Source organism: Cetorhinus maximus, chromosome 10 (assembly GCF_964194155.1).
Source record: "Cetorhinus maximus chromosome 10, sCetMax3.hap1.1, whole genome shotgun sequence".
Taxonomy (NCBI): Eukaryota; Metazoa; Chordata; class Chondrichthyes; order Lamniformes; family Cetorhinidae; genus Cetorhinus; species Cetorhinus maximus.
In genome coordinates, this window is record NC_135888.1 from 144,365,449 (window position 1) to 144,385,837 (window position 20,389).

General features: G+C 44.0%; 1 protein-coding gene across 3 annotated transcripts in view; it reads left to right on the forward strand.

Annotated features, from left to right (window-relative positions):
• The window catches only part of arap3 (ArfGAP with RhoGAP domain, ankyrin repeat and PH domain 3), a 328,942-nt gene that overhangs the window by 175,413 nt on the left and 133,140 nt on the right, over nucleotides 1-20,389 (forward strand). For all 3 annotated transcript variants that reach the window (XM_078551238.1, XM_078551241.1, XM_078551239.1), the window contains one exon: nucleotides 1,313-1,484. In XM_078551238.1, the coding sequence (XP_078407364.1) occupies nucleotides 1,313-1,484 (172 nt within the window). The remainder of the gene's footprint in view (nucleotides 1-1,312; nucleotides 1,485-20,389) is intronic.

Genomic DNA, 20,389 nt, shown 5'->3' on the forward strand with positions numbered 1-20,389 from the left:
ATTGTGGAGTGGGGTGTCTGATAGCAGGAAGTTTCAGCACTGAGTCTGTCTGTGTCTTTTTAGGGCAGTCACTGTATTTGTATCTGAATTCTGGTTTTCCTGCTCACAGAAGAGGTTTTGGTGATGATGCCCATGGCACAATATCAGTGGAATTATTTAAAGGGAAACTGTAAAGGTGACAGTGGATGGACTGTGGTAATGGGGAGGATGAAAGTAAGTGTAGAAATGCAGTTACAATGTGCCAAGCCTGTACCTAGTTTCACTGATGGCTCCCTGGATTTCATGTTGTGGGCTGTCAGGGCCCAAAATGGGATTGGCTGCCCTGCGATGAGAGGAGGATGCCTGCCTTAAAAAAGAATAAGACAAAGCTGGAGATTGCTGCCAAGTTCAGTAGCAGGAGTGTTGTGCTACCCATGGACAGATGGGTAGGACAGATGGTGCCAGGCAGGTTGGTGAGGATGAGTTCGCTTTTCCCTTTTGGTTCCCTCTTCATCTGAGACTCCATATGGGGTCCTGAGTTGATGTTGCAGTCTCCCAAGGCAACCCCCTCCTGAGTGTATACCACTGTGCCACCACCTCTGCTCGGTCTGTCCTGCCAGTGGGACAGGACATACTCTGGGATGGTGATGGTGATGTCTGGAACATTATCTGCAAGGTATGATTCTGTGAGTCGGGCTATTGTTATTGATGTTGCTTGACTAGTCTGACTAGTCTGTGAGGCAGCTCTCCCAATTTTGGCACAAGCCCCCAGGTGTTAGTAGAGAGGACTTTGCAGGGTCGACAGGGCTGAGTTTGCTGTATGGTTTCCGTTTCCTAAGTCAATGCCGGGTGGTCCAGTTCCATTCCTTATAGACCTCGTAGCGGTTTGGCACAGTTGAGCGGCTTGCTCAGCCATTTCAGAGGGCATTTAAGAGTCAACTACATTGCTTTTGATTTGGAGTCACATGTAGTCCAGAGACCAGGCAAAGACAGCAGATTTCCTTCTCTAAAAAGGGCATTAGTGAACCAGATGGGTTTTTTTGGACTTTTTTTTTGCCTTAGTAGGATCTGAACCCAGGCCCTCAGAGCATTATGCTGGGTCTCTGGATTATTAGCCAAGTGACAATACCACTATGCCACCACATCCCAGGTGTGCCACTGTACATACATGCAGCTTAAAGGGAACCTTGACATCCAATCCTGTGAAGTTCTTGTAGTAAGCGAAAAAATGCACAATGAAATTTTCAATACGTTGCAACTCCCTCACAGGTTCATAACTTGTCACCAGTAATAGCTCTGAAGGAAGATTTAACTCCGTGTTCTTGTTTCGTAGGCACTTTGTTCAGCTGTAAGCAGTCCCAATCTCCTGCAGACAGTGACTCAGATCTTCTCCGAAGCAGATAAAATGAATTTTATTGACGCACACGCCTGTGACACCTTTTCTCCATCTCCTCAAAGCCCCATCCATCAATCTGGACTGCAGTATTCACCACGGAGGAGCTCAGGTTTGATAGTATACACTGAATAAATATTATCTATTAATGTTTGTTGGACAGTTAATGATTTTCAAATGCTAATATGTTGTAGAGCTAATCTTACAGGTTCCAATGTTATAAAATATAACCTACATTCGCTGCTTAAAGTGTTACATTTCATGAATTAATTTTTGACAATTCATTCTTGGGATATGGGTATCACTTGCAAGGTTGGTATTTATTGCTTATCTCTAGTTGCCCTGAAAAGGTGGTTGTCGGCCTCTTCTTGAACTATTGAAATCAATTTGATTATTTCTAGTGCTTAAAGATACTTCAAATGGCAGTTAAAGTCAACCACATTGGCATGGAACTGGGGTCATATGTCATCTAAACTGTGCAAGGACAGCATGTTTTCTTCTTGAAAGGCTGTTAGTGAACCATTTGGGTTTTTACAATATTCCATGAGCACTTTTTAAAATTACACTAGATTTTTATTTTCAGATATTTATCACTGATTTTAAATTTCCAAACTGCCATGGTGGAATTTGAAATCATGTTCTAACTGTATTGTTAGATTACTCGTTTAGCATCAAAACCACTACACTACTGTTCCCTTATTCCCATCTCATTTCTCAACATTTAAGTATTTAAATATCAATGAAGAGATATAACACTCTAGGGGTGGTAGTTATTGGTAAACATTGCTTATGGAAAACACCAATTACATTAAACACTGTATAAGATGTTTAAAATATAGGACATGTTCCTTGCTCTTCCTTCCCAGGCATTGAGTCATTGTAGGAGGTAGTAATCTGATCTGTGGAACTTAAGCTCTGGCCCATGGTACTTTTGACTTGTGCTCAGTGAAGTTTTTATAAACAATCAGACATTTCCTACAACTGATATGGTCTCAGTATACAAGGATAGTGAGCCTCAGGGTAAATAACGGATTTACCATTGGAGCTGGTACAGACTTTCACTGTACATGCTCGATCTGTCTGACTGAGGAGAAACTGTCAGGCCATAGATCTGAGAAGGTTAAGTTTCAAAATGATCTTTGTAGAGTCAGGAGAAGCAGGGCCTAGGCTCCAGTAGAATTATGTGGGCCACTGCTCTTGGCCTTGCAATCCCCTCATCAATTGTACATTCTCTGGACCTATCTTTCTGCCAATCAGGTTGGTCTCCAGGCAAGCTGATTTCACACTGGCCTGAAGCCAGCAAGCTTAGTCAAGGCCCCATTTTCCAGGCCTGTTCTATATGAATGAGGCTTGGTCTTCAAAATAGACCAGGTGTCCCACAGCAGACAGTAGGCGCCCAACTCACTCTTTCCATGGGCTGATCACATGGATGTTCAAAATTCGCCTTTTAGTTGTGCAACCACCCCCACCCCACTAATCATGTTCACCCACATTTATTGGCAAAATTGATGCTCAATTTACTGATGTTAAATATTACCATGCCATCAAAAATCAGCAAGAAAATGCAAGCTAGTGTTAATACCTCAGGGCTATGCATTTGCCCTGAATGTCTAGTGTCTATATGCTCTGAAGGGGGCAATGAGATTACTATTGCTTTCTAAATAACAAATAAGAATCCTGCTACACTTCATTAGAACAATCAGACACCTGGCAATATGGCTAATGTTTATTTTTGATAAAGGCTGTTGCAGATGAAGTGACTATATTCATTCAGGACGAGCTTTGATCATCTAAGGGGATTAGGGAGGAAGTTAACATTTTTCCTCACCTTAATTGTTCTGGGGGTTATGAGTTTTGTCTTTTTTTCCCTCCAATTGAGTGCTTAGATGGTTTTGAGTAATGTGGGGAGTGTCGGTATTGTGATGTGTAAGACATCATAATGCCACACAACATACTAGATGAGGCCAGTGGGTCTTTTCTTGTCCATTATTTTCATAAGTTCAAAGTCCTTCAGTTCTAACAGTCTTACCAATTTACAGGAAATCAAACAGGGCCTGACCCATTAAAATTGGTAATACTCGTAATGATCTTCAATAAAAATCCACAACTGCATGCAATTTTTCAAAGGAACAAAGAACATAATGGGGCTAGTGCCACTGCTGAAGCATATTGCTGAAAAGAGCTGTGGCTTTTCATCTTGGACTCATCAGGACAAACACAAGAATGCCAAATTCAAAAGATCACAACAATTTATACTACAGAAGAAAAGAGTGCTGATTGGTTACCCAGTTCACTCTAATTGGTCAATGTGTTGCCATGGAGAAAACAGGAGGGAATTATAGACTCCCCAAGCTCCCAGGTAATTCAAAAAAATGTGCAAGGCTTGAACATATTCCTTTTGTTTCCAGAGAACAGGTCCCTGCATATGAATGTATGTCACTTCTAGCAAGCATAAATGAGCTATGTTATGATCTTGGCTGATTATCTTAAATTGGTAAAAACAAAAAACTACTGCGGATGCTGGAAATCCAAAACAAAAACAGAATTACCTGGAAAAACTCAGCAGGTCTGGCAGCATCGGCGGAGAAGAAAAGAGTTGACATTTCGAGTCCTCATGACCCTTCAGCAGAACTGAACCAGTTCTGCCAAAGGGTCATGAGGACTCGAAACGTCAACTCTTTTCTTCTCCGCCGATGCTGCCAGACCTGCTGAGTTTTTCCAGGTAATTCTGTTTTTATCTTAAATTGGTTGTTAGTGTAGCTATGAGCGCACTCAGGATTATTCAGCAAGTGCTACCCAGCCACGGAATCACATCAAACAGTAGACATTTTGTTTTGGGTTTTGCAAACACTGGCTGGTTGATTACTGACTGTACTCTTGTCTATTACGAACAGTCGAAGGAATATGTTGTTTGATTCAGTCAGCCAAACACTGGGATGTATGGCCTACACACCTGGTATCACACTGGCACTGAAATTCATACACAACATTGTTCAATTATGTTGTTGGAAAAACGACTTTTTGGACTAATGACAGCATCCTTTTAGTGGAAGCAGTCAACATACACATTGGGATTCATATAGCTCCACACGCTATAAGATTGGTCTTATTAGCAATCTTGTAATCAGGGTCTGCGCACCTTGCACGCTTGATGCCGAAAAAGAGCACATCAAAGCTGCCCTACGGGACAATGGCTGTCCAGATCAGATCATTGTTCATTGTGAATCACGCAAACTCACAAATGGGCCAAAACATTTGCGTACTTGAAAAGTGCCCGGTACATCTCAAATTTACCCTGGAAAGGCAAAGTATCTCAAAAACTTCAATCAATGGATTCAGCAAGCAGTTTCATGCTGCTACAATGCAGTGGCCGTGCAAGTGCTATTTTCCACTAACAGGAAGCTGCCGTCGGTCCAGAAAAGCTTTCTGCCCACCACACAATTGAGCAACATCATGTATGAATTTCAGTGCCAGGGTGATACCAGGTATGTAGACCGTACTTCCCAATGATTGGCTGATCGAATGGAACAACATGTTCCTTTGGCTGTTCATAATAGGCAGAATACAGACTGTACTCAACCAGTCCACGTTTGCAAAACCCAAAACAACATGTTTATTGTTAGATATGATTCTGCAATTGGGCAGCACTTGCTGGACAATCCTGAGTGTGCCAATAGCTACACAAACAACCCCAATTTAAGATAATCAATCAAGCTCATAATGTGGCTCATTTATGACAACGGCAAACTCAGCCCAGTCGACCCTGCAAAGCCCTCTTTACAAATATCTGGGGGCTTGTGCCAAAATTGGGAGAGCTGTCTCACAGATTAGTCAACCAGCAGCCTGGCATAGTCAAACTCACAGAATCGTACCTTACAGATAATGTCCCAGACACTAGCATCACCATCGCTGGGTATGTCCTGTCCCACCAGCAGGACTGACCCAGCAGAGGTGGCAACACAGTGGTATACAGTTGGGAGGGAGTTGCCCTGGGAGTCCTCAACATCGACTCCGGACCCCATGTAGTCTCATAGCATCAGGTCAAACATGGGCAAGGAAGCCTCCTGCTGATTACCACGTACCACCCTCCCTCAGCATGTTGAACACCACTTGGAGGAAGCACTGAGGGTGGCAAGGGCGCAGAATATATTCTGGATGGGGACTTCAATGTCTATCACTAAGAGCAGCTCAGTAGCACCACAACAGACTGAGCTGGCTGAACCCTAAAGGACATAGCTGCTAGATTGTGTCTGCGGCAGGTGGTGAGGGAACCAACAAGAGGGAAAAACCTACTTGACCTCATCCTCACCAACCTGCCTGCTGCAGATGCATCTGCCCATGACAGTATCGGTAGGAGTGACCACCACACAGTCCTTGTGGAGACGAAAACCCGTCTTTACATTGAGGATACCCTCCATCGTGTTGTGTGGCACGACTACCGTGCTAAATGGGATAGATTTCGAACAAATCTAGCAACTCAAGACTAGACATCCATGAGGCACTGTGGGCCATCAGCAGCAGCAGAATTGTACTCGAACACAATCTGTAATCTCATGGCCCAGCATATCCCCCACTCTACCATTACCATCAAGCCAGGGGATCAACCCTGGTTCAATGAAGAGTGCAGGAGGGCATGCCAAGAGTAGCACCAGGCATACCTAAAACGTGGTGTCAACCTGGTGAAGCTATAACACAGGACTACTTGCATGCCCAGCAGCATAAGCAGCAAGTGATAGACAGAGCTAAGCAATCCCACAACCAACAGATCAGATCTAAGCTCTACAGTCCTGCCACATCCGGTCGTGAATGGTGGTGGACAATTAACTCACTGGAGGAGGAGGATCCACAAATATCCCCATCCTCAATGATGGAGGAGTCCAGCACATCAGCGCAAAAGATAAGACTGAAGCATTTGCTACAATCTTCGGCCAGAAGTGCCGAGTGGATGATCCATCTCTGCCTCCTCCGGAGGTCCCAAGTATCACAGATGCCAGTCTTCAGCCAATTTGATTCACTCCATGTGAAATCAGGAAACAGCTGAAGGCTCTGGATACTGCAAAGGCTCTGGGCCCTGACAATATTCCAGCAATAGAACTGAAGACTTGTGCCCCAGAACTTGCCGCGCCCCTAGCCAAGCTGTTCCAGTACAGCTACAATACTGGCATCTACCCGGCTATGTGGCAAAGTGCCCAGGTATGTCCTGTACACAAAAAGCAGGACAAATCCAACCCAGCCAATTACCGCCCCATCAGTCTACTCTTGATCATCAGTCAAGTGATGGAAGGGGTCATCAACAGTGCTATCAAGTGGAATTATTTTTAATTCATTCATGGGATGTGGGCGTTGCTATCTAGGCCAGCATTAATTAACCTTGTTCAGAGGGCATTTAAGAGTCAATCACATTGCTGTGGGTTTGGAGACACATGTAGGCCAGACCAGGTAAGGGAGGCAGATTTCCTTCCCTAAAAGGCTTTAGAGAACCAGATGGGTTTTTATGACAATCAGCAATAATTTCATGGTCATCATCAGACTTTTAATTCCAGATTTTTTATTGAATTCAAATTTCATGTGCTGTGGTAGGACTCAAACGTGGCTGCCCAGAGCATTACCCTGGGTCCCTAGTCCAGTAACAGTACCACTATGCCACCGCCTCCCTAACTTCCTCAGCAATAACCTGCTCTCTGATGCCCAGTTTGGGTTCTGCCAGGGCCACTCAACTCTGACCTCATTACAGCCTTGGTTCAAACATGGACAAAAGAGCTGAACTCCCGAGGTGAGATGAGAGTGACTGCCCTTGACATCAAGGCCGCATTTGACAGAGTGTGGCATCAAGGAGCCCGAGCAAAACTGGAGTCAATGGGAATCAGGGGGAAAACTCTCCGCTAGTTAGAGTGATATCGAGCACACAGGAAGATGATTATGGTTGTTGGAGGTCAGTCATCTCAGCTCCAGGACATCACTACAGGAGTTCCTCAGGGTAGTGTCCTCGGCCCAACCATCTTCAGCTGCTTCATCAATGACTTTCCTTCCATTATAAGGTCAGAAGTGGGGATGTTCACTGATGATTGCACAATGTTCAGCACCATTCGCGACTCCTCAGATACTGAAGCAGTCTATGTCCAAATGCAGCAAGACCTGGACAATATCCAGGCTTGGGATGACAAATGGCAAGTAACATTCATGCCACACAAGTGCCAGGCAATGGCCATCTCCAACAAGAGAGAATCTAACCATCATCCCTTGATGTTCAATGGCATTACCATCGCTGAACACCCCACTATCAACATTCTGGGAGTACCATTAACCAGAATGAACTGGACTAGCCATATAAATAATGTGGCGACAAGAGTAGGTCACAGGCTAGGAATCCTGCGGTGAGTAACTCACCTCCTGACTGCCCAAAGCCTGTCCACCATCTACAATGCACAAGTCAAGAGTGTGATGGAATATTCCCCACTTGCCTGGATGAGGAAAGTGCGAGAGAAGGGTCCTGGGACAGGCAGTCAGCAGCACCTAGAAGAGAGTGCGGAGGAGGACCTAAAGAGCGGGAGTTTACCTGCAAGGGAGGGGAGCGGGAGCGGATTGGCTGTACAAAGAGCAGAGTGGAGTTTACCTGTGAGGGAGCGGAGCGGCTGTAGAAAGGGTGGAGCGGAGTTTACCTGTGAGGGAGCGGAGCGGCTGTATAAAGAGCGGAGCGGAGTTTACCTGTGAGGGAGCGGAGCGGCTGTATAAAGAGCGGAGCGGAGTTTACCTGTGAGGGAGTGGGAGCGGCTGTAGAAAGAGTGGAGCGGAGTTTACCTGTGAGGGAGAGGAGCGGCTGTATAAAGAGCGGAGCGGAGTTTACATGTGAGGGAGCGGGAGCGGCTGTATAAAGAGCGGAGCGGAGTTTACATGTGAGGGAGAGGAGCGGCTGTATAAAGAGCGGAGCGGAGCTTACCTGTGAGGGAGCGGAGCGGCTGTATAAAGAGCAGGAGTGGAGTTTACCCGTGAGGGAGCGGAACGGCTGTATGAAGAGCAGGAGCGGAGTTTACCTGTGAGGGAGCGTAGCGGCTGTAGTAAGAGCGGAGCGGAGTTTACCTGTGAGGGACGGAGCGGAGTTTACCTATGAGGGAGCGGAGCGGCTGTATAAAGAGCAGGAGCGGAGTTTATCTGTGAGGGAGCGGGGTGGCTGTATAAAGAGCGGAGCGGAGTTTACCTGTGAGGGAACCGGTTCTCACCCAGACACTCAGCGGTGCTGGAATTCGAAAGGAGTGATGTCAGGACAGGGGAGAGAGCTGATTGGTAGGTAATGGGTAAGTTGTATTTTTCCCACTTTAAAGCGACATTACAGGAGGCCAGAGTCTCAGCGTTTGTTTTTTTTAAGAAAAACTAAATAGATTTCTACTTGGCTTAAATTTAAGTAAATAATCTTTTAATTAAAAACAAACAAAAGGCCTGGCAAGGGAGCTCAGTCCCGTGTGTTGTACAGCCTGCAGCATGTGGGAATCCTTAGACACTCCTTGCAGTCTGGATGACCACATGTGCAGGAAGTTCCACCGGTTTGACCAGCTTGAGCAACGGGTTTCGGAGCTTGAGTGTCAGCTGGAGACACAGCGGAGCATCCGCGAGGCTGAGAGTTACATGGATAGCACGTTTTAGATGTGGTTGAGGGAAGGGCAGGACTGGCAGCTCAATATTCCAGGATATAGAATCTTCAGGTGTGACAGGGGGTGTAAATGAGGAGGTAACATTGCACTATTGATCAAGGAGTCGGTTACTGCAGTCGGGAGGGATGGTATCTTAGAAGGTTCCTCAAATAAGGCCATATAGGTAGAATTTAAAAACAAACAGGGACAATCACTTTGCTGGGGTGTACTATAGGTCTCCAAACAATCAGCAGGAGATAGAGGAGCAGATATGTAGGCAAATCTAAGAGAAGTGCAAACATAATAGGGTAATAGAGGATTTCAACTTCCCCAATATTAACTGGGGTAGTCTTAGTGTGAAAGGCTTAGAAGGGGCAGAATTCTTAAAGTGCATCCAGGAGAGCTTTGTGAGCCGGTATGTAGAATGTCCTACAAGAGAAGGGGCGGTACTGGACCTAATCTTAGGGAATGAAGCCGGGTAAGTGGTAGAAGTGTCAGTGGGGGAGCATTTCGGGGATAGTGACCATAACTCTGTAAGATTTAAAGGTAGCTTTGGAAAAAGACAAAGATGGACCGGAAATAAAGGTCCTGAATTGGGGGAAGGCCGATTTCAATATAAGACAGGATCTGGCCAAAGTGGACTGGGGGCAGCTACTTGTAGGAAAATCTACATCAGACCAGTGGGAGTCATTCAAAAAGGAAATAGTGAGAGTTCAGGGCCAACATGTTCCTGTAAAGGTGAAGGGATTGGACCAGCAAGTCCAGGGAACCCTGGATGTCAAGGGGTATAGAGGATTGGATAAGGGGAAAAAAGGAGGCTTATGGCAGATACAGAGGGCAGAAAACAGCGGAAGCCCTAGAAGAGTATAGAAAATGTAGAGGGTACTTTAAAAAAGTAATTAGGAGAGTGAAGAGGGGGCAAGAAAAAACCCTGGTGGGTAAGATAAAGGAAAATCCAAAGGCATTTTACAAATATATTAAGGGTAAGAGAATAACCAGGGAAAGAGTAGAGCCCATTAGGGACCAAAGTGGCAATCTGTGTGTGGAGCCGGAGGACGTAGGGGAGGTTTTAAATGATTACTTTTCATCTGTGTTCACTATGGAAAAGAATGATGTAGGTGTAGAAATCAGAGAGGGAGCTGTGATATACTTGAACAAATTAGCATTGAAAGGGAGGAAGTATTAGCGGTTTTAGAGAGCTTAAAAGTGGATAAATCCCCAGACCCAGATGAGATGTTTTCCAGGCTGCTGTGTGAGGCAAGGGAGGAGATTGCAGGGGCTCTGACACTAATTTTCAAATCCTCTCTGGCCACAGAAGAGGTGCCAGAGGACTGGAGGACAGTGAATGTGGTATCATTATTCAAGAAGGGTGGTAGGGATAAACCAGGTAATTACAGGCCCGTGAGTCTAATATCAGTGGTAGGGAAACTGTTGGAAAAAATTCTGAGGGACAGGATTAATCTCCACTTGGGGAGGCAGGGATTAATCAGGGATAGTCAGCCTGGCTTTGTCAGGGGGAGGTCATGTCTAACAAATTTGATTGAATTTTTCGAGGAGGTGACTAGTTGTGTAGATGAGGATAGTGCAGTTGATGTAGCCCACATGGACTTCAGTGAGGCTTTTGACAAGGTCCCGCATGGGAGAATGGTCAAGAAGGTAAGAGCCCATGGGATCCAGGGCAATTCGGCAAATTAGATCCAAAATTGGCTTAGTGGCAGGAGGCAGAGAGTGAAGGCCGAAGGTTGTTTTTGCGATTGGAAGCCTGTGACATGTAGTGTACCTCAGGGATTGATGCTGGGACCCTTGCTGTTTGTAGTGTACGTTAATGATTTAGACACGAATAGAGGAGGTATGATCAGTAAATTCGCAGATGACACGAAAATTGGTGGTGTCGCAAATAATGAGGAGGAAAACCCTAGATTACAGGACGATATAGATGGGCTGGTAAAATGGGCAGAGCAGAGGCAAATGGAATTTAATCTTGAGAAGTGTGAGGTGATGCATTTTGGGAGGATTAACACAGCAAGGGAATACACAATGAATGCTGGGACCCTAGGAAGTACAGAGGTTCAGAGGGACCTTGGTGTACATGTCCATAAATCCCTGAAGGCAGCAGCACAGGTAGATAAGATGGTTAAGAAGGCATATGGGATACTTACCTTTATTAGCTGAGATATAGAATATAGGAGCAGGGGAGTCATGTTGGAGCTGTATAAAATGGTAGTTCGGCCTCAGCTGAAGTACTGTGTGCAGTTCTGGTCACCACACTATAGGAAGGATGTGATTGCACTAGAGACGGTGCAGAACAGGTTCACCAGGATGTTTCCTTGGGCTGGAACGTTTCAGCTATGAAGAGAGACTGGATAGGTTCGGGTTGTTTTCCTTAGAGCAGAGAAGGCTGAGGGGGGACCTGATAGAGATATGCAAAATTATGAGGGGCATAGATAGGGTAGATAGGAAGAAACTTTTCCCCTTAGCGGAGATGTCAATTAACCAGGGGCATAGATTTAAGTTAAGAGGCAGGAGGTTTAGAAGGGATTTGAAGAAAGAATGTTTTCACTCAGAGGATGGTTGTTTCGAACCTGGAACACACACTGCCTTAGGGGGTGGTAGAGGCAGGAACCCTCACAACATTTAAGAAGTATTTAGTTGAGCACTTGAAATGCCAAAGCATACAGGGCTATGGGCCAAGCGCTGGAAAATGGGATTAGAATAGATAGATGCTTGATGGCCAACATGGACACGATGGGCCTAAGGGCTTGTTTCTGTGTTGTAAATCTCTATGACTCTATAACACCCAAGAAGCTTGATACCATCCAAGACAAAGTAGCCCACTTGCTTAGCACCCCAGCCACCACCTAGAATATCTCTCCACCACTAATGAACAGTAGCAGCAGTGTGTACCATCTACAAGATGCACTGCAGAAACTCACCAAGGCTCCTTAAACAGTACCTTCCAAATCCACGACCACTACCACCTGGAAGGACAAGGACAACAGATAGATGGGAACACCACCACCTGGAAGTGCCCCTCCAAGCAACTCATCATCCTGACTTGGAAATATATCGCCGTTCCTTCACTGTCGCTGGGTCAAACTCCTGGAACTCCCTCCCTAACAGCACTGTGGGTGTGCCTACACCACATGGACTGCAGCGGTTCAAGAAGGCAGTTCACCACCACCTTCTCAAGGGCATCTAGGGATGGGCAATAAATGCTGGCCCAGCCAGCGAAGCTCACATCCCATAATGAATAAAAAAAAGTTTGTTGGTCTTATAGAAAGTAAGTCTGGGGAATTAATAATGTAAAATAAAGAGATGGTAGATGAATTGAACAGGCATTTTGCATCGGTCATCACAATAGAGCACCGAAGTAACGTCCCTGATATAGCTGTAAATCAGGAATTGGAAGGGAGGGAGGAACTCAGGAAAATTACAATCACCAGGGAAGTGGTACTTAGCAAATTTTTGAGCTGCGGGCTGAGAAATCCCTGGGTCCTGATGGACTTCATTTTGGGGTCTTAAAAATGGCTAGTGAGATAGTTGATGCACTGGTTTTAACTTTCCAAAATTCCCTGGATTCGTGGAAGCTATTAGATTGGAAATTAGTAAATGTAACTCCTTTATTCACAAAGGAAGGGAGACAGAAAGCAGGAAACCACAGGCCAGTTAGCTCAACATCTGTCATAGGAAAAATGTTGAAAGCTATTGTCAAAGACATTATGGCAGAGCACTTAGAAAAAAGCAAGGCAACCAAGCAAAGTCAGCATAGTTTTGTGAAAGGGAAATCATGTTTCACCAGTTTATTGGAGTTCTTTGAAGGAGTCACATGTGCTGTGGGTAAAGGGGAACCAGTAGATGTACTGTACTTCCAGAAAGATTTCCAGAAAGCACTTGATAAAATGTCACATTACTAGCTGTTGCGGAAGATAAAAGCTCCTGGTGTAACGGGTAACATATCGGCACGGATAGAAGATTGGCTGGTTAACAGGAAACAGAGGGTAGCTGTAAATAGATTTTTTTTCTGTTTGGTGGGTTGTATCGAGTAGTGTGCCACAGGGATCAGTTCTGGGGCCTCAACTTTTTACTATTGATATAAATTACTTGGATGAAGAGACAAGGTATAGTTGCTAAATTTGCTGATGATACAAAGATAGGTAGGAAAGTAAGTTGTGAAAAGGACATAAGGAGGCTCCAAAGGGATATAGATCGGTACAACGAGTGGGCAAAGATCTGACAAATGGAATGATGTTATGGCACAGCTGATGGTAAATGCTGAGTTGTTCAAATTCCAAAGGGAAACTTGAAACAACTGCCACAACTTGTTTTGCAATTTGTATAAATTTTGAGATGCCTGCCTTGAATTCAGTAGTAATAGGACCACCGAGTCTTATAGGTTTTTTAACAAAACTAGATTTAACATTTATTAATAAGATAAATGATCTTAAGCACACACATGTGTCTACAAATTACTACTATAATAACTTCTAAATCCCCTAATTAATCTGACTCCCAGTTACACTTTCGTTAAGGCAACAGTAAGACACATAGGAGAGAATTTTTCCTATGGTGGGTGGGCTGGGTGGCAGGGGCGGGTGCAGAGCCAATCGCCGCCCGCGATCAGCTGTGCACCAGCATTTTATGCGGGTGGGCCAATTAAGGCCCACCCAGTGTAACGCGCGGACAGTAGCGCTCAGCGCTACCTGTGCAGGCAGGGGGAGGAGGGAGAGTCGGTGTTGGGCTCTTCGTGCCTGTGTACAAAAGAGTGCAACAATCTCCCTGAGGCAGCTCCGTGCCTCAGGGAGATTGAATGGATGAGGAATCTTTTTAATAAGTAAAGTAAAAATTTATTTAAACATGTCCCCCCGTGTGACAGTGTCACAAGAGCTGGGAGATGTTTGTGAACTTAGTAAAATTTATTTATTTATTTCATAAAAGCTTCAGGAAACCTCATCCTGCCCATGGATGAGGTTTCCTGAAAAATTCAAAGGCCGCTTGGGCTCTTCGCCTGCCCCCCAACCTTCAAGTTCGATGGGCAGCATTCTTAACAAGTGTAATTACTTTTTTAATGGCCTTAATAGGCCATTGACAGTTTGGCGGGCGCGCAGCCACCTTCAGTGCGCACCCGCCGAACAAAATATCGAAATGACATGTGATGACGTCAGGACGCACGCCCAATGTCATCGCGCATCAGTTTATGTGTCAGACCTGTCCCCGCATGCCGACCGGAAGATTCAGTCCGTAGATTTTAAAAGACACAGGCCAGGTGACACACAATATCCTGAACCAGTCAAATTCAAAGTGAGTTTCCTTAAACCTGGAACACTTGGAATATTGTGTGCAGTTTTGGTCTCCTTATCTGAGGAAGGATGTACTTGCTATAGAGGGAGTGCAGCGAAGGTTTACCAGACTGATTCCTGGGATGGCGGGACTGACATATGAGGAGAGATTGAGTCGATTAGGATTATATTCGCTGGAGTTCTGAAGAATGAGGGGGGAATCTCATAGAAACCTATAAAATTCTAACAAGACTAGACAGGGTAGATGCAGGAAGGATGTTCCCGATGGTGGGGGAGTCCAGAACCAGGGGTCACAGTCTGAGGATACGGGGTAGACCATTTAGGGCTGAGATGAGGAGAAATTTCTTCACCCAGAGAGTGATGAGCCTGTGGAATTCGCTACCACAGAAAGTAGTTGAGGCCAAAACATTGTATGTTTTCAAGAAGGAGTTAGATATAGCTCTTGGGGCGAAAGGGATCAAAGGATAAGGGGAGAAAGCGGGAGCAGGCTATTGAGTTGGATGATCAGCCATGATCATAATGAATGGCGGAGCAGGCTTGAAGGGCCGAATGGCCTACTCCTGCTCCTAGTTTCTATGTTTTTATATTAACTTCAGTCCTTTGAAGACAGCAGCTTGAGGCATAGATGCTGAAAGCTTTTCACACTTGTTAGATCTTAAAAATGCCTTCCCTTACACATAGCCTTCACTCCTTTATACATATTTTCCCCATTGAATGCAAATTCCCTTTGTTTCACTATGTCTTTGGACTTTATCTTTCTGGTAATAAAAATCTCTTATAGAACTAAGTTTTACCAGTAATCTGAAGAAAAATAAACACACTATTGCTGAAGTTCACCTGGCTCGGTGGTACATTTCACTCCTCCTTTGAAGACAATGTAGTGTGGTTGATTTAAAAGTGCAAATGTCCTTTTATGCCTCACAATGTAAACTTCACCCATGTTTACCACGTTTACAGCAAAGCCAGCTGCCTTTAATCCACTTAAGTCTCTCTCTCACACACACACACACACACACACACACACATACATACACACATATACAGACACATACAGACACAGATACCACTATTTTACAATAAATTCCAATAACATTATGAGAATTATTGTATACTCCTGACACCCCCCTCCTTGTTAAAAAATGAACTGTCATAATTTAAAAAGATGGCTTCATTTTTATTAACCCATCTTATCCTATCCCCTATACTTATCCATATACTTACACTATTACATTACCAGATGCATACATTAACATAACAATATATATATACAAATCCTTCGCATCAACGGAAATCATTCCAGTCCAGTGTCCAGGTTTTAAATGTCCAATTTTCCCTTTAAGCTTCAAAATCTTGACAATGCATCTGCAACAGATTTTTTTATCCAACCACATTAAATGGTTGCAGTCATAAACTCCATCTGAATAGCCTTTCCCTTCTGTCTCAAAATTTGCCCAGAAATTTTAAAGGATTGTGGTCTGTATAAACGATTGCTTCTGACGAATTGTCTGTAACATAAATCTCAAAATGCTGCAATGCTAACACCGAATCCAGAGTCTCCTTTTCGATTGTTGAATATCTTCCAGGTTGTGCATCCTTTTCTGAAAAATACCCTATCAGTTTTTCTATTTCAGTGCCATCTTCTTGTAACAGTACAGCCCAATGCCTATGTCACTTGTGCCAATGGCCAACTGAAATTGCTTGGGTACGGCCAAAACTGATGTCGTAGTTGATGCAGTTTTGAAATTGTTAAATTCCTTCTGACACTCCAGTGCCCATTGAAACTTCTTGTTCCTTTTTAATAGTTCAGTCCGTGGAGCAACCACTTGGCTAAAACTTGGTACAAATTTCTAATAAAACCCACTCATGCTCAGAAATCTCAAAACTTCTCATTTTGTTGTAGGCACTGGGGAATCCATGATAGCCTTGACTTTCACATCTCTCAGAGCCACCTTACCATGTCCGATAGTGTGGCCTAGATACGTAACTTGTGCTTTTGCAAATTCACTTTTAGACAAGTTCATCACCAAATTAGCTTCTTGTAATCGAGTAAATAATTCTTCCAGAAGCTGTAAATGCTCCTCCCGCGTCTGACTGAAAATTATTAAGTTGTCAATATAAACAGCACAATTTCTCAGCCCTGCAATTACTTTGTCAGTCTTTGAAATGTTGCGGGTGCATTTTTCATACCAAACAGCATTACTTTAAACTGATATAGTCCATGTGGCATCACAAAAGCCAATATCACCTTTGCTCTCTCCGACAACGGTACTTGCTAAACAAGTCTTTGTGATAAATTTTGATTGTCCCACTTTTTCAATACAACCTTCCATCCACAGTATAGGATGTGAATCCACTTTTGTCACCACATTCACCTTTCGATAGTCCACACACAGTCTTTGTGTTCCATCTGGTTTCGGTACCAGTACAACAGGCAAACTCCAGTTACTGCAACTAGACTCAATGATATCATTTTGATTTATTTCTGTATTTGTGTTAACTTTGCCAGATTTATTCTATGGGGATGTTGCCTCAGCGAAGATGAAACTTGTACAGATACATCATATATAGCTAAATTTGTCCTCCCCAGCTTATTTCCTCAAATATCTTTGTATGACCACAATAGCTTTTCCAAATCACTTTGACACTTCTCTGGAAGGTTACTCAATATTACATTTAAATTTTTAAGTACCCCCTCATTATCCAATTTGGTTAGAGGAAAATCAATTTTAGAATCCTGTATTTCTACTTCTTTATCATTATCTACCACCACTAACACCTCCATTTGGCCCTCTTCCCTGTCAAAATACTTTTTAAGCATATTTACATGACACAAAAGAACATAAGAAATAAGAATGGGGTAAACCATTCAGCCCCTCGAGCCTGCTCCGCCATTCAATAAGGTCATGGCTGATCTTCTTGTGTTTCGATTTCCACATTCCCATCTAACCCCGATAACCTTTGATTCCCTTGCCTAACAAGAATTTATCTACAACAAAATAAAAACAGAATTACCTGGAAAAACTCAGCAAGTCTGGCAGCATCGGCGGAGAAGAAATCAGTCAACGTTTCGAGCCCTCATGGCCCTTCAGCAGAACTGAAGCCACTTCAGTTCTGCTGAAGGGCCATGAGGGCTCGAAACGTTGACTGATTTCTTCTCCGCCGATGCTGCCAGACTTGCTGAGTTTTTCCAGGTAATTCTGTTTTTATTTTGTTTTGGATTTCCAGCATCCGCAGTAGCTTTTAGCTTTTTGTTTTTAAGAATTTATCTACCTCTGCCTTAAAAATATTCAATGACCCCGCCTCCACCACCTTCTGAGGCAGAGAGTTCCAAAGTCACACAACGCTCTGAGAGAAAAAAATTCTCCTCATCTCTGTCCTAAAAGGGAGACCCTTAATTTTAAAAATGCCCCCTGGTTCTGGACTCACCCACAAGAGGAAACATCCTTTCCACGTCCACCTTGTCAAGGCCATTCAGGATCTTGTAAACTTTAATCAAATCACCCCTCACTCTTCTAAACTCCAGTGGAAACAAGCCCAGACTGTCCAACCTTTCCTCATAAGACAACCCACTCATTCCAGGTATCAATCTAGTAAACCTCCTTTAAACAGCCTCCAGTGCATTTACATCCTTCCTTAAATCAAGAGACCAAAACTGCACACAGTATTCGAGGTGCTGTCTCACCAACGCCCTGTATAACTGAAGCATAACATCCTTACTTTTATGTTGAATCCCTCTCATAATAAAGGATAGCATTCCATTAGCCTTCTTAATTACTTGCTGTTCCTGCATACTAACCTTTTTGTGAATCATGTACTAGAACACCTAGATCCCTCTGCACCTTAGAATTGTGTAGTTGTTCTCCATTTAAGTAATACTCTACTTTTTTATTCTTCCTGCCAAAGTGAACAACTTCACATTTTCCCACATTAAACTCCATTTTCCAAGTCTTTGCCCACACAGTCAACCTATCTATATCCATCTCCAACCAGCTCAACCTTTCTTCATAGGAGGACCCCTTCATCCCTGGAATTAGCCAAGTGAACCTTCTCTGAACTGCTTCCAATGGAAATATATTCCTCCTTAAGTAAGGAGACTAGAACTTACATGCAATACTCCAGGTGTGTTCTCACCCTATACATTTGAGCAAGACTTCCCTACTTTTATACTCCATTCCCCCTTGCAATAAAGGGACAACATTCCAGATTTTATTCATTGAACTTAAATTCCACCAGCTGCTGTAGTATGATTTGAACCCATGACTCCTGGACCTTATCCAAGGCCACTTGATTATTAGCCCACAGACATTGCCACTACCCCTCTGTCCCCCATGCTGTTGTATATAACCTCACAAAGGAACCATCTTGGTCCTTACAGCCAGTCACAATCTTGTCCTTAGAGAAGAAAAAACAGAAAATGCTGGAAAAGCTCAGCAGGTCTCACAGCATCTGTGGAGAGAGAAACAGAGTTGACGTTTCAAGTCCATGTGACCCTTCTTCAGAGCTGATCTTGCCCATATTAGGCTCTGTGCAAGTACACAGAGCAATGATCAGGAGGAGAAAATAAGCTCAATTCCCCACTTGTCTGCTCAGGAGCACCCCGAGCACCACTACTGCCACACCCCAGCATCTGCAGTATTTTGCTTTCAGCTTTGCCAATGTTGCCCTCATTCCAGGAGAAAATAAAAATGTTGTAGCTAAACAGAAAACTACCTGATGTGGTTTTAAAATTTTGGAAACATTTTTCCCATGAGAATGTGGTGTGACATGTGCAGCATTCCCTCACTTCAGGTAAATCTCAGTCCTGTTTGAAGCCCCCTCATACAGTTGGTTTGAATTCCTACAAACCTGAGAAATTTGATTGAATAGTTCAGCTGCACATCGCGCTGAAATGTTGCCTAAGGGGCAAGGCTTAAATGCTTTCCTCTAATTTAATGGGGCTTAAAATAGCTACAGAGTAGCAACTAAAATTGTTGTAAATTTTTCAATTTAAACCACACTCTACAACTGGAAAATGTCAAATGTTCAAGTGTGACTTGAGTAATGTTTCCATTTGATGTTACGGAAATAATCTGCTTATGGATAGCTTGCTACTCATTTGTTACTCAGTCCACCTCACTTCTGAAATAATTTATTAGTCCTCTCCTGTAATATCTCTCTTTAAATTTACTTGCTATTTAATTCATTCTCTCCAGTTCACAGAATCACAGTGCAGAAGAGGCCCTTCGGCCCATCGAGTCTGCACCGATATGTGAGAAACACCTGACCTACCTACCTAATCCCATTTACCAGCACTTGGCCCATAGCCTTGAATGTTATGACGTGCCAAGTGCTCATCCAGGTACTTTTTAAAGGATGTGAGGCAACCCGCCTCCACCACCCTCCCAGGCAGCGCATTCCAGACCGTCACCACCCTCTGGGTAAAAAAGTTTTTCCTCATATCCCCCCTAAACCTCCTGCCCCTCACTTTGAACTTATGCCCCCTTGTGACTGACCCTTCAACTGAGGGGAACAGCTGTTCCCTATCCACCCTGTCCATGCCCCTCATAATCTTGTACACCTCGATCAGGTCGCCCCTCAGTCTTCTCTGCTCTAACGAAAACAACCCAAGTCTATCCATCCTTTCTTCATAACTTAAATGTTTCATCCCAGGCAACATCCTGGTGAATCTCCTCTGCACCCCGTCCAGTGCAATCACATCCTTCCTATAATGTGGCGACCAGAACTGCCCACAGTACTCCAGCTGTGGCCTCACCAAGGTTCTATACAACTCCAACATGACCTCCCTACTTTTGAAATCTATGCATCAATTGATAAAGGCAAGTGTCCCATATGCCTTTTCCACCACCCCACTAACATGCCCCTCCGCTTCAGAGATCTATGGACACACATGCCAAGGTCCCTTTGTTCCTTGGAACTTCCTAGTGTCATGCCGTTCATTGAATACTTCCTTGTCAAATTTCTCCTTCCAAAGTGTATCATCTCACACTTTTCAGGGTTAAATTCCATCTGCCACTTATCTGCCCATTTGACCATCTCGTCTATATCTTCCTGTAGCCCAAGACACTCAACCTCACTGTTAACCACCCGTCCATTCT